At 31.9% G+C, this 12,319-nt stretch overlaps 1 protein-coding gene across 3 annotated transcripts in view; it reads right to left on the bottom strand.

Moving 5' to 3' along the window:
* LOC127729201 (multidrug resistance-associated protein 1-like) overlaps nt 1-12,319 on the bottom strand; it is a 48,189-nt gene that overhangs the window by 16,944 nt on the left and 18,926 nt on the right. For 2 of the 3 annotated variants that reach the window (XM_052236893.1, XM_052236892.1), the window contains exons 10-20: nt 11,499-11,819; nt 10,887-11,024; nt 10,247-10,393; nt 9,239-9,323; nt 8,543-8,612; nt 7,720-7,846; nt 6,264-6,440; nt 5,215-5,382; nt 4,395-4,584; nt 3,479-3,575; nt 3,046-3,142 (exon numbers count right to left, since the gene is read on the bottom strand). In XM_052236893.1, the coding sequence (XP_052092853.1) occupies nt 3,046-3,142; nt 3,479-3,575; nt 4,395-4,584; nt 5,215-5,382; nt 6,264-6,440; nt 7,720-7,846; nt 8,543-8,612; nt 9,239-9,323; nt 10,247-10,393; nt 10,887-11,024; nt 11,499-11,819 (1,617 nt within the window). The remainder of the gene's footprint in view (nt 1-3,045; nt 3,143-3,478; nt 3,576-4,394; nt 4,585-5,214; nt 5,383-6,263; nt 6,441-7,719; nt 7,847-8,542; nt 8,613-9,238; nt 9,324-10,246; nt 10,394-10,886; nt 11,025-11,498; nt 11,820-12,319) is intronic. The other variant, XM_052236894.1, reaches the window with a different exon arrangement.

Below are 12,319 nucleotides of genomic sequence, written 5' to 3'. Positions count from 1 at the left end.
ATCGAAGTACCTCCAAGAAATCTTTTTTTTTTAAATCAAACAAAGTTTAATTTGGGACCCTTTGGACCTTAATGTTGACCAATTTGAAGACAGGCCCCAAAATTAAAAATCTAAATACACAGCTAGATTCAGCATATTAAAGAACCCCAATTATTCAAAACTTTGAATTAAACCCCATTGAAATTGGTCAAGAAATAAGCAATTTATACAAAGTATTACAAAAGTATTGTTTTTGGCCTCTTTTCACATAACCCCCAAAATCAATCCCTTGTGGCACATACTCAAGTTATAATCCAGAAACCAGAAAATCCTAGTTTATGGTCCCTTTTAGGCCCCTAATTCCTAAACAATCCCAACCTTCCTTTTGAAGTATGGAACCTTGTGGCAACATTTCATAGAGATCCATACACTTATACTCAAGTTATTATCTGTGAATCAGAAAAATAATTGTTTTTGTTGGCCCCCCTTTTTGTCCCTAATTACTAAACAGCTACGACAATAACCCCCAAAATAAATCCCAACTTTCCTATTGTGGTATGGAATCTTGTGCTAAAATTTCATAGAGATCCATACCATTATACTTATAAGTTATTGTCTGTGAACCAGAAAAATAATTGTTTTTGGCCCCAATTACAAAACAGCTATGACAATAACCCCCAAAATTGTTCCCAAACCTCCTATTGTGGTATGGAACCTTGTGCTAAAATTTCATACAGGTCCATATACTTATACTTAAGTTATTATCTGCGAACCAATTTATTGTTGGACCATTTTTGGCCCCTAATTACAAAACGGCTACGACAATACCACCCAAAATCAATCCCAACCTTCCTATTGTGGTATGGAACCTTGTGCTATAATTTCATAGAGATCCATACACTTAAACTCAATATATTGTCTGCAAACCAAAATGTCTTAGAGTGCTGACACAGACATTACCATAACATAATACGAAAGCAAACAATTTTGCGGTCGTATACAAATAATACAATAAACAAACCAATAAATTTTGCAGAAGTTCAAAATATTTGAGTTATTTGGAATTGAACATGAATTCTGGAGCCATCAAATACAGGCAAAAATTTCATTTTGACTTATATTTATGACCATTTATTAAGTGGAAGATATCTATTTTTTCGATTCCACAAAATGCCTTGAGAATGCTTTACACAATTATTGAAATAATGTAAAAACCACTAAACAAAGGAGTAGCTTGGTTAAAGCCCAATATGACACCTCTTTTGAGGTAACTAGGATTTAATGGCCATTTTCACAATGCGTCATAGTTAAAACAATAGCTAGAAAGGAAATTCTTTTCTTGTGATTTTTTTTATTTCCAAGTGTTATTTTTTCTGATGTATAAATGAGCATAAATTTAGGATGGATACCCCATATCCTTTGTTTTTCTATTAAATCATCAGTTTTTAGGATGGATACCCCATATCTTTTGTTTTTCTATTAAATCATCAGTTTTTACGATGGATACCCCATATCTTTTGTTTTTCTATTAAATCACCAGTTTTTAGGATGGATACCCCATATCTTTTGTTTTTCTATTAAATCACCAGTTTTTAGGATGGATACCCCATATCCTTTGTTTTTCTATTAAATCACCAGTTTTTACGATGGATACCCCATATCTTTTGTTTTTCTATTAAATCACCAGTTTTTAGGATGGATACCCCATATCCTTTGTTTTTCTATTTAATCATCAGTTTTTAGGATAAAAAAAATACAGAGTATCCTACCGTAGTCTATAATCGGTCATAATGTTGGTTCGTTCGGATTTTGTTATTGTACTTATCACACGGGAAAACTCCGCATTGACGTCACTACGCTAATACCAGCGTACAAAATTAGTACAGAATACATTTTTTCTACTCTTCGAAATAAACAAACATTTCTAAAGATATGTTTTCATTGTTATTCTAAAGAATTGTACAAAAATGCCAATTTTCTAATGGCCGTTTCAAACCTGACTTCCGAATGCCTAAAAACATTCCAGAACTTCAGAAATCCCCTCTTCTGGCCTCCATTGCTTTGTTTACATTCCATTAAGCGTCATCAATCTTAATGGCAGACCAAACAGGCCAAGCAAATCGTATTTTCAAGAATTTCAAAATGGCAAACACCTTACGTCTTAATCGATTTTCCCGCAAAAAAAACCCATCCAAAATGAAAGAAAAACTTTGGGAAACAAACGATAATCATGCCATATTTTTGGTCAGGAATATAGAGTAGGTTAATAAAAAAACAATATACATATATTTTTCATTAAAAAAAAATTGGTTCAATATAAAGAGATCGATATTCTGACCATAAGTAAATATTCATATAAAATTCCATTGATATCAAATTTCATGGCTAATAATGAGGTTTCCTATTGAATAAACCCCCAATTTATTGCAAACTATTTCAAAGCAATATCATACAAACAAATTATATAATTGCCTTGTACTAAAAAATCACCTAATTGACAGTAGAGCAATTTGATTGGATATAACGATTCAATGTGTCACGTGGTTTTGAAGCCATTAGAATTTGAATGTAAACAAACCGGGTCAGCTGCTGCAGTATGGAACAACATCGTATATTCAGTGACTGAGAAACAATAATGAGTAACCAAGCTTGACAATACACAGTAATAAAAAATCAAAGCTAAGTCTACAGAAAAATAAAATAAAAAATGGCCTTAAGTGCACGACTTACCACCATTGCGGGATATGTGTCAACATGATATAATAATCTACTATCTCCATTGGGCAACGAAACAGTAGTTTGGAGGGTCCCGTCTCTTATAATACAACACTGAGTAGCAGTTTTATTACCAGAAAAGCATTGCGAGGGCAAGTAAATATAACTGAAAAATGTTGATAAAAAGAAAATCCATCAAAACGGAATGACCAAATTTATTTCTGTACTGTAATAGACCGAAATCAAAAATATAGTTTCATTCATAGGCCTTTCAGATTCAGATTTGTCTAGTAAATAAGGGGGGCCAGGCCATTTTCAGACCCTTGGTGACAGCTACTCATATGATCTTACCCCACCAGTCTCAGGCTGCTCATCATGTGTCAATCTTGTCTGAAGTAACAAGGCTGGGGTTTGTGCTATATGCTCTTTCTTCTTTATTTCTTTATTCCTAAAACATTTGAAAGCTTTCATTGTTACAAAAATATGTGTGTGAAATTTAAATTCAATTCTTTCAGAATGTTAGCTTCTTCAAACAAAATATTTAGTTCATTCAATTGCTATAAGAATGTTCATATACGTGTATATCAATGAAGCATATTGTAGGTGCAAAAAATGCAACTTTTGAATATTAACACAATTGTAAATTCTGTGGTTCCATCTTATTAAGGTTGTGTTTTTTACTTTTATCCTCTGTCTGGTTTTCTCATGTTTAAGTCCATAAACCAAGAACTGTGTATTACAACTAGAACACCTCAGAATCATTTAAACATATCAAAATTCTTACTGTTTTCTAATCAGACTTAGTGCTGGTTCATCAGAGTTCAGTCCATCTGAGGTCACTGATTCAACTTGTTCTAACATCATATTTCTAATTTGCTGAACTGTAAAAAAACAAGGAAATAATAATGTTAAAAAAAATCAAGTAACTGTAAATAAATTTTTTGATACTACTGTAGTAATGTTGACATCTTATATTAATGTTACTAACTACTTGAATATAATAAAAACTCAAGACCAGTAGTAGAAATGCAGGAGATAAAAAAACCTTCAAAAACTGGATAAGTGTGCAAGACTTGGATGTCTAAGACTTTTTGTATAAGCAAAAACTGGGTTGTATTTACATCATTAAAAATCTTGGAAAATATTTCCAGTTTAAGACACAGTGGGACAACATTTTCAGTTTATTGAAAACCCTTCTATAAATAATATTTCCAATCTGAAACATCTATTGGTGAGGTTTCCACCATTTGGGAAGAATTTCAATCTCTGACACCCTCCAGAAATATTTCCAGTCTCTTATAACATTGAGCAATATTTCCAGTCGTTATTCTTTGGCTTAGATATTCAGTCTCAAACACCCTACGGCATGATTTCCAATTTCAGACAACCTTTGGTTGGATTTCCAAACCATTGGTTCAATTTCCAATCTGACACCTGGTCAAAACTATTTTGCAATAGGTCAGTTATACAAAAGTCAGTTGAAATCATAATTGTTCAGGGTAAAGTCCATTCTGCTCTTGTCCATTCAGATTTACATCTCACAATTTCTTTTTCATACAGAGTGATAAGCCTACAATAAGTCTATTTCCACTTTTAATTTCCATGAGCAAATTCGTCCCTGATAATTATGTCAATCTGCAATCAGCCATCATAGAAGACAAACAAAAAGGAGTAAAACAACTTTTTTTATCAATACTAACTTTCTGGATCATCAATAGCCTCTTCTTCATTTTGTTCTATAAAATACTGCTTCAGGAAGTGAGCAAATGGGCCGTCATGGTTGATTAAATCATCATAGGTTCCAACTTCAGTTATTCTACCATTTGTCATTACAATTATGTGGTCTACCATTGGTAACCAATGGATACCATGTGTTACAAGTAAACGTGTCTATAAAAATATATAATTATTCTGGATTTATCAATGTTTCCAGTTTCAAGTAATACAACAATATCAAAGGGGTCAGCAATATTTTCTATCAGCTCAAAGTGAAAATATTGTGTCCTGGAAGGATCAAATACTTTATCTTTTGACTTAGCAAACTATAATCTGACAGACAGTGCTGTGATCTAGTTCAAAGTCTGGTATGTTAATGAAGCAGTAATATGTTACCCTGAATATGACTGTGATATTTGCCACTTGATGTTGACCCAATCCACTTCACTTTCTATTAATGGTATATGAAATATGATGAGACAACAGCTCATAGTTTGAAGAATAGTAACAACTATCATAATCTGTGAATGAACTCACAAGAGCATAACCAGTGTCTCACTAAATTGATTATCTCCCCTGTAACATGTTGAAAAAGGATTATATTCCTTAACGAATATCTGCAGGTAGTGTTGTACAACTGTTTAAAGTTTCATCAATATCTGTTCATCAGTTTAGGAGAATTGTGCTTACAAGACACATGGACAAACAGACATGGTGATTTCTATATACCCAACAAAACTTTGCAGAAAATATGGTTGTGAGGGATATAAAAATAAATGCAGATGATTATAACAAAAAGTATACCTTATTTTTAAGCAAGCCTTTGTTTCCAATTACTTTTTCAAAGATATGTTTTCCAACATGAGCATCGACAGCACTAAGAGGATCATCCATCAGATACACATCAGAATTACTATACACTGCTCTTGCCAAACTAACTCTCTGTTTTTGTCCTCCACTAAGATTGATACCCTAAAATAAGATAAGAAATATTCTTAAAAATGTAGCACTTAAAGGAGAAGGGTTGGACCAAGAAATCTGTGGTTGTGTGTTGGAGGGTTGGGTTTCAAATTAGAAGAAACTTTTGGTTGTTGCAAGTTTTTAGTTAAATTTTTTTGAATGAAAAATTAAAATGAATTGTAAAGTTTTAATCTCTTTAGACAAAAAAAAACTTTATTATCTTTATAGAAAAAAAATGGTGAATGTGTCCATGGAACACAGAAGATTTCCCCGCTTGCATATAACGTTATAAAGGGACATAACCCAAGAACGGTAAAAGTGACCCTACCATAGGTAATAAGCATTGAGTATAAGTTTCATAACATTTGGTTGAGGCAAACTAAAGTTAGAGAACGGAAACCAATTTCGGGACATACGGACGGAAGTACTGTTGACAGGAGTAAAACTTAATGCCCCCTCCACTACGGCGGGGGCATAATTAGGAGATTGATTGCAAATGTATAGGACACAGCCATCCACTGTGGAAAAAGGGTGACCATACACTCTTTCTCTTTATTTGTTGGTAGATGACAATCTCATTGGAAATCATACAACATCTACTTACTATTATAATAAACAAACACAATTCTGAACAGAAGGCGGCATATCAATAGTAAAACAATTTGTACTTTGTCAGTAAAAAGAGAGTGATAAAGAAATATTTCATGTAACGACTTTGACAATATAATTACTTATGTTTTCTGGCTTAGAGGTCATTCATTATTCATCAAGTTTTGCAGAAAAGTCTTTTTTAGGTCATTGTGAATTCACATTTTCATTTCACCTTCTTCCATGCAAATAACCTCCCTTTATTGTCCTTACTGTGATAAAAAGTCATGTTAAACTAATTTTACCTTTTCGCCTATTTCTGTTAGATCTCTGCCTGGTAAAAGGTCAAGGTCAGAGGTCAGAGCACATGCTTCTAGCACTCTTTTATACTTTTTTTGCATGAAAGTTTTTCCAAATAATATGTTGTCCATCAATGTGGCATTCTGTATCCATGCTTCCTGTGGTACATATGCCACTGAGCCCTTAAAGAAACATACAAATTGAACTTTTTGAGTTCTTTCAGCAAAAGCAAATTCTTTTCCAAAATGCGCATTAATCAATAATTCTTTTGGTGTTTTTATTGGTTTTTTTTTAGATTTGCATTGTTGGTTTATTGTTCCTGTGATGTATGTATACCTCACCCTCTCCTTTTGATAATATACACTACCTCAACCCTTACTCACCTAAACAAAAATATATCCATATAAAAAATAAGAAGATGTAAAATGATTGCGAATGAAACAGCTCTCCACCCAAGACCAAATGACATAGAAGTTTACAACTATAGGTAACCATACGGCCATGTTTGTTTAATATCTTTTGTTTAACTTAAGTTAAATAGTATTTTTTTATTGAGGCTTTTGTCCAAAATTGCATTCAAATTTTTGGCAAAAATGAAGGCTACAGGAAAATTAATTCATCATCAACAAAATTATGAATTAAAGTAAGTATGTGGTAAATGTTTATGAGACAATCTTAAATTAGAGGTACTGTGAGAAAAGCTCACAAAATGATACACCTGAACCAACATGAAGCAATGGAAAAGTCTATAATTTGTAGAGAAAACCCCAAAAATAATTGAATAAAAAATCAAAATAGGAGGTGCACAATTGTATTATATGGTTTAGATTCTGAATTTTTTTAATATATTCTGCTAATTGAGGTTAAGGGCAGAGGCATTTGCTGATATAAAATAGGTACCTCAAGATAACCAATGGCAAAGTCAATGATTGCTCTACAACAAAATAGGTGCACAATGGCATTATATGGTTAAAATTTGAGAATGTTTCATTTAATTTTGATAGAGGTTTAGAAGGAGATACAGATATAAATTGTACTGTAGATTGTGGATATGACAAGGTTCATGTTATGCCAAAGTTAACTAAAAAATCTTTCTGGTGATGAAATGAAATAGGTGCACAAGTACATATTGTGAGCAGGATTCAGTGAGAGTTACAAAAATTCTGTCAAGCAGTTTCAAGCAGTAGTTGTTACAAAAGTTGGACAAAAAAAAAACAACCGAGGAATAGACTGATGGATAGCCCAATTACTATATATCTTCCACTTCAGGGGTATAATCAAACTACAAAGGAAAATATCCAAACAAATCAGCAATATATCTGAATTCCTCTTCCCAGCTAAATCTATTTATTTGAAAGGTCTGCCTTTAAGATGACGACTGTAATCCAAACTAGTTCTGATCTTTATAAATAAAATCAAACCTTTTCTCATTGGAAGATGTAAAAAGAATAAATAGATTACCTTAAGTGCTACACTGCCATCAATTTTCAACATCTCCCCAAGTGTTGCAGAAAATAGTGAAGACTTCCCTGCCCCTACATGGCCTACAACTGCTACTAATTGTCCATCAGGTATTGTAAGGTTTATGCTATAACAAAATAAGTGCTATTCAAATACAGTGAAACCTGTCAAAAATGAACACTTTAGGGATTGAAAATTATATCAGGAATACACAAATATACAATTTAATCGGTAAAATTACTTTTATAACTGAATATTCATTGTATGTCTTGATCAAGAGTTCAGTTTAAACAACTAATTTAGAAAAGTACTTGTATTTGAAAGATCTATTGATGAAACACATACTGGCCCACTACTTCACATCCTCTGTCTATTTGTTTCATTATGGAAACTTCAGAACAAAAGCAGCATTATTACACAGACCAAGGTGCATATTCACACCTTACAACTTATCACTGTCAAGTTGTTGACCAAACATGAATGCATTCTGTTTGGTAGTACATGAGTGTGCCAATAATATTTGTTGGACAATCAGATGAATGGATAGACATCACAAGGTGAATGCAATATAGCCCCATTCCTGGGATGGAGTATATTATGTACTCTTGGAAATCCTAGACCCACCCAATAAGAGCAGAACCAAATAATAGAGACAGACCCAATCATTTGAAAATGTATAATCTTTTTCCAAAAATATAAATTATGTCTTGAGGGTACTATATACTCCATTTATGATGAAACTTTGACATTGAGTTTATTCTGATTATACACAATGTACTAAAACCTACCAGTTTTAAAGGTTTATCTTACTTTTAGTACTTACTCTCTCAATGTTGACTGTGGATTTTCTTTATCCCAAGTAAATGTACCTCGCTGTATTTTAATGGCATGTTCTACAAGGGAAAGAAAATTCATCTTGTTTTAAAGGTTTCTATTGATTATAAAGCTCTGGTTACACATTATCAGCTTTCCCAATTTTTTATTTGAACATTCCTAATGGAGTATAATCCAGAAAAGTGGTTAATAAGTAGAAAATTCAGTACAAGGGACTTTTGGGACTTTTATTACCTACATAGATAAATGGTGAACTATTGTTAAATCTAGATCTACTATGCAACAAAGAACTCAAATTTTACCCTGCTTCCCCCTTTTTTTTTTATATATGTGGCCAAAGTTCATGTTTTACAATAAAAATCTTGAAAAATCAATCAAACGAAAATAAAAAATGGGAGGTAAACAATGTCATAAGATACTTAATATATTTTGAAAAGTTCATTGAAATCCAGTCATCAGTTTTAGAGGACTGTATCTCCTATACAAAGAATAATGGATGGCCAAAGAACAGATGGACAAAGAATGGATGGACAAACACAAAAAGATGACCAGACGAACACATAAATTTGAAATCACACAAATTTCTGTAAATTTTCTTTAAATGCAGAAAAGGAGAGATCAATAAGAAAAAATATGATACCAATCTTTCGATATATATGGTATTAACCCTAAATATAATTAATACCTGTATCAAAGACATGTTGTATACTGCTAGGATCTAAATCTTCACTGCACAGAAAATTACCAACTCGCTTCAAAGAAACTTTCCCCTAAATTTAACAGTATACTTGATTATTCAATTTAATTATAGTATTGATCAACAATGCATTTTAAATGAATAAAAGGAGATGTGGAAAAAAACATATGAATTTTTTACAACAAACTAAAAGTTTTAAATGAACCAATAGTGCAATGACAATTTAAAATGTTCCTGAAATTCTATGGAAAATTAATATTTATCCCAACTCATTTTTTTTTTCATGTATCATGCCTGTTTAGGGGTCTCCCTTGAATGAAATACAACTATAACCTAGAATGGGTTAGAGTGTTTAAAAAAAGACCTGTACTTGGCAATGAAATTTGAGCATGGTAAGAGTTGTCCTACTTTCATACACATTAAACAAAATAAATTATATTTAGTTTATGAAAAGAAATAAACAACAACTCATGTTATGATGACAGCAAAAATGAAGACATTATAACCTATTATGAAATAACTAATTTGAAAAGATACTCTACAGATTTGCAAAATATTTCAAGCAAAGATAAACATAAGTAGATTCATGCATGTGGAGACAGTGTTCAAATCAAAAGTAGGCATGAAAATATATAGAGCAAACATATAAATTTCTGGAAAATAAAATCTTTACAATGTCATATAAAACCATACCTAATTTGACTTATTTTGGTCGAACCCTAATTTTATTTCCTGTTTGTTATACATTTTTTTTACTAGACAATGACTTAATTGCCTCATAAGTCGAATTATTTAACATTATGTCAACTTAAAGTACAGACTCAACAAATAAACAAAATTATTAGATTTGTATGTTAATTACTTTTTCTTCCTTTTTTCATTTCCCCATTTATTTTTAATTAATGAGGTAAAAATGAACTAGAGGTAGACAGCAAGTTGCTTAGTAGTCATTAAATATCTGGTATGACAGGAAATAATGAAAGACTTTAAACTTGCCTGTATAATGGCAGATATAGACTGCGCTAACAAGATGACTGGCAGACGTAAAATGTTGAACAAGGCAAGAGAAACAAAAGCTTTGCTAGCACTAAGATATTTGTCATCACTGATGTTGACATACGTGGCAAAAGTTGCCAAAGCAACCTGCAAAATCAAAAAATTTGTAGAATGCAAAGCATTTATCAAGCATTCATTGATTTCAGAACTTATTTTACTACAAGTGACAATTTTATTTAATACTATTCTGCATAAGTATATAAGCATTCAGCATTTCAGAAGATTGTGGGGAATTTCATTGTTTGTACCCCAAAATGAAATTAATGTTATGTCATTGGTTGAATTCTCATTGTTGAGGACATTGTTAGGCAATGGCAATATTTTAGTCCATGCTTTTGAAAATATTTCCCAGAATTTGGTAGTTTCTGAAAGGGCGAATTGTAAACCAGGCAGAAACCTTTTGCTACTTTTAAAAGTGAAGATGAAAGCAAAATTTTAAAATTGCAATCTTTATGTCACAACTGCACAATATATGGTCATTCTTCTTATAAATGCCATTGAGTAGTTAAAAGGGTACAATTATAAAATGTTAGCTTTGCTTGTTTGAATTAACATGTATTATTATTTCCATATTACCTACCGCAAATGGTGCCAGTAACCAACCAAATGTTGCCACTCCCTGTAGATAGGCAACTTTCATTAAATTGTCAAGCTCCCTCCTTCTGATCACTGATACTTGATAAGTAAAAGAAGGTTCCCATGCATACATCTTCAATACCTACAATTCATACATTTAAATCATAGAACTAAACGGATAGTACACTTGGCTTATATAATAGTTCTTTGAGTAGCATTTATAAAGTCTAAAAATATATTCACCTTATCTTTTTAGCAAATATGCTTAAAATGCTTGTAAATCAACTTTTGTGTACCAGAAAATTAAACACCTTATAAAATCTAAAAATATCACTGTACTTCAAACTACAAAGTATTTTAAAATAATCAGAATTGGGTGAGTGCAGTCATTTTATCTTAATCTTATTACAAAAACATCACAATAATCCAAAGATTGATATGATCAAAAATAAACTAGTTTTATATTCACCATTTGTACATTTTATTATAATGAAAAAGTTATATCATTCAACATGTTCAATGTATAAATTTTCTGAATTTATTGAAATGAAAGAATGTATAAAATCTTGCTAAGAAGATGTAGAGAAAGCTATAAGACAGAAAGAGAGACACAAACCTTCATGCCATTGAGAATCTGATTCATCAATTTGATTCTCTCCCCTTTGAGAGCCAGAACATCAGCTGTTAGAGTCAGTTGTCTTGCAGCCACAAAGGAATTAAGCGGTATCAGTAGAAGCAATACACCTAACCCAGCAAGACAAGAAATTCCAAGTGTTCCCCAGAGGAGATACATGCCGATAGCTACTTGTACAGGGACAGACATTACGGTGGATAGATAGGTGAACATATCCTGAAGATGTTGACAATCCACTGACATTAGGCTGACTATCTGACCTAACATTGTCTCTTTTTTGGCATCACTATTCATTGTCAACGACTAAAATAACAAATTAGAAAAATGTAGGATACAATTAAAAGGAGATGTGGGGTAAATTTCAATTAGACAACAACCTGACAGTATAAAAAATCAAACATCTTGAGGTAAAAAAAAATAGTCTTCAGCAATGGAAGAGTCTATACAATACTGTAAATTCAGAAATTTTTGCAATTGTTGGAAAATGGACAGAAATGCAAGATTAGTTATTGCGATTTCAGAAAATGCTGCAAACAAATCATGCTTTCAAAATTACAAATTGCGAGTTTTTATTTTTGTGTAATAACAAAAACATTGCAGAAATTTCTGAATTTACAGTGTGTCAATCTCTCTAAATCACCCAAAGTCTAGAAAAGTTTTGAATCTGATTTGTATGCCATTATCTTTTTTCTAATGTATTCTGTATTTTTTATTCTTTTTATTGGATGTATGCAATCATACAACAGTGGTTAAAACAGGAACATTTAAGTTTTAACACATGTATGTTTTGAACAATACAAAAG

This window comes from Mytilus californianus, unplaced genomic scaffold (assembly GCF_021869535.1).
Source record: "Mytilus californianus isolate M0D057914Y unplaced genomic scaffold, xbMytCali1.0.p SCAF_2, whole genome shotgun sequence".
NCBI lineage: Eukaryota > Metazoa > Mollusca > Bivalvia > Mytilida > Mytilidae > Mytilus > Mytilus californianus.
Note: the sequence above shows the minus strand (reverse complement) of the source record. Positions and strands in the feature narration are given on the sequence as shown.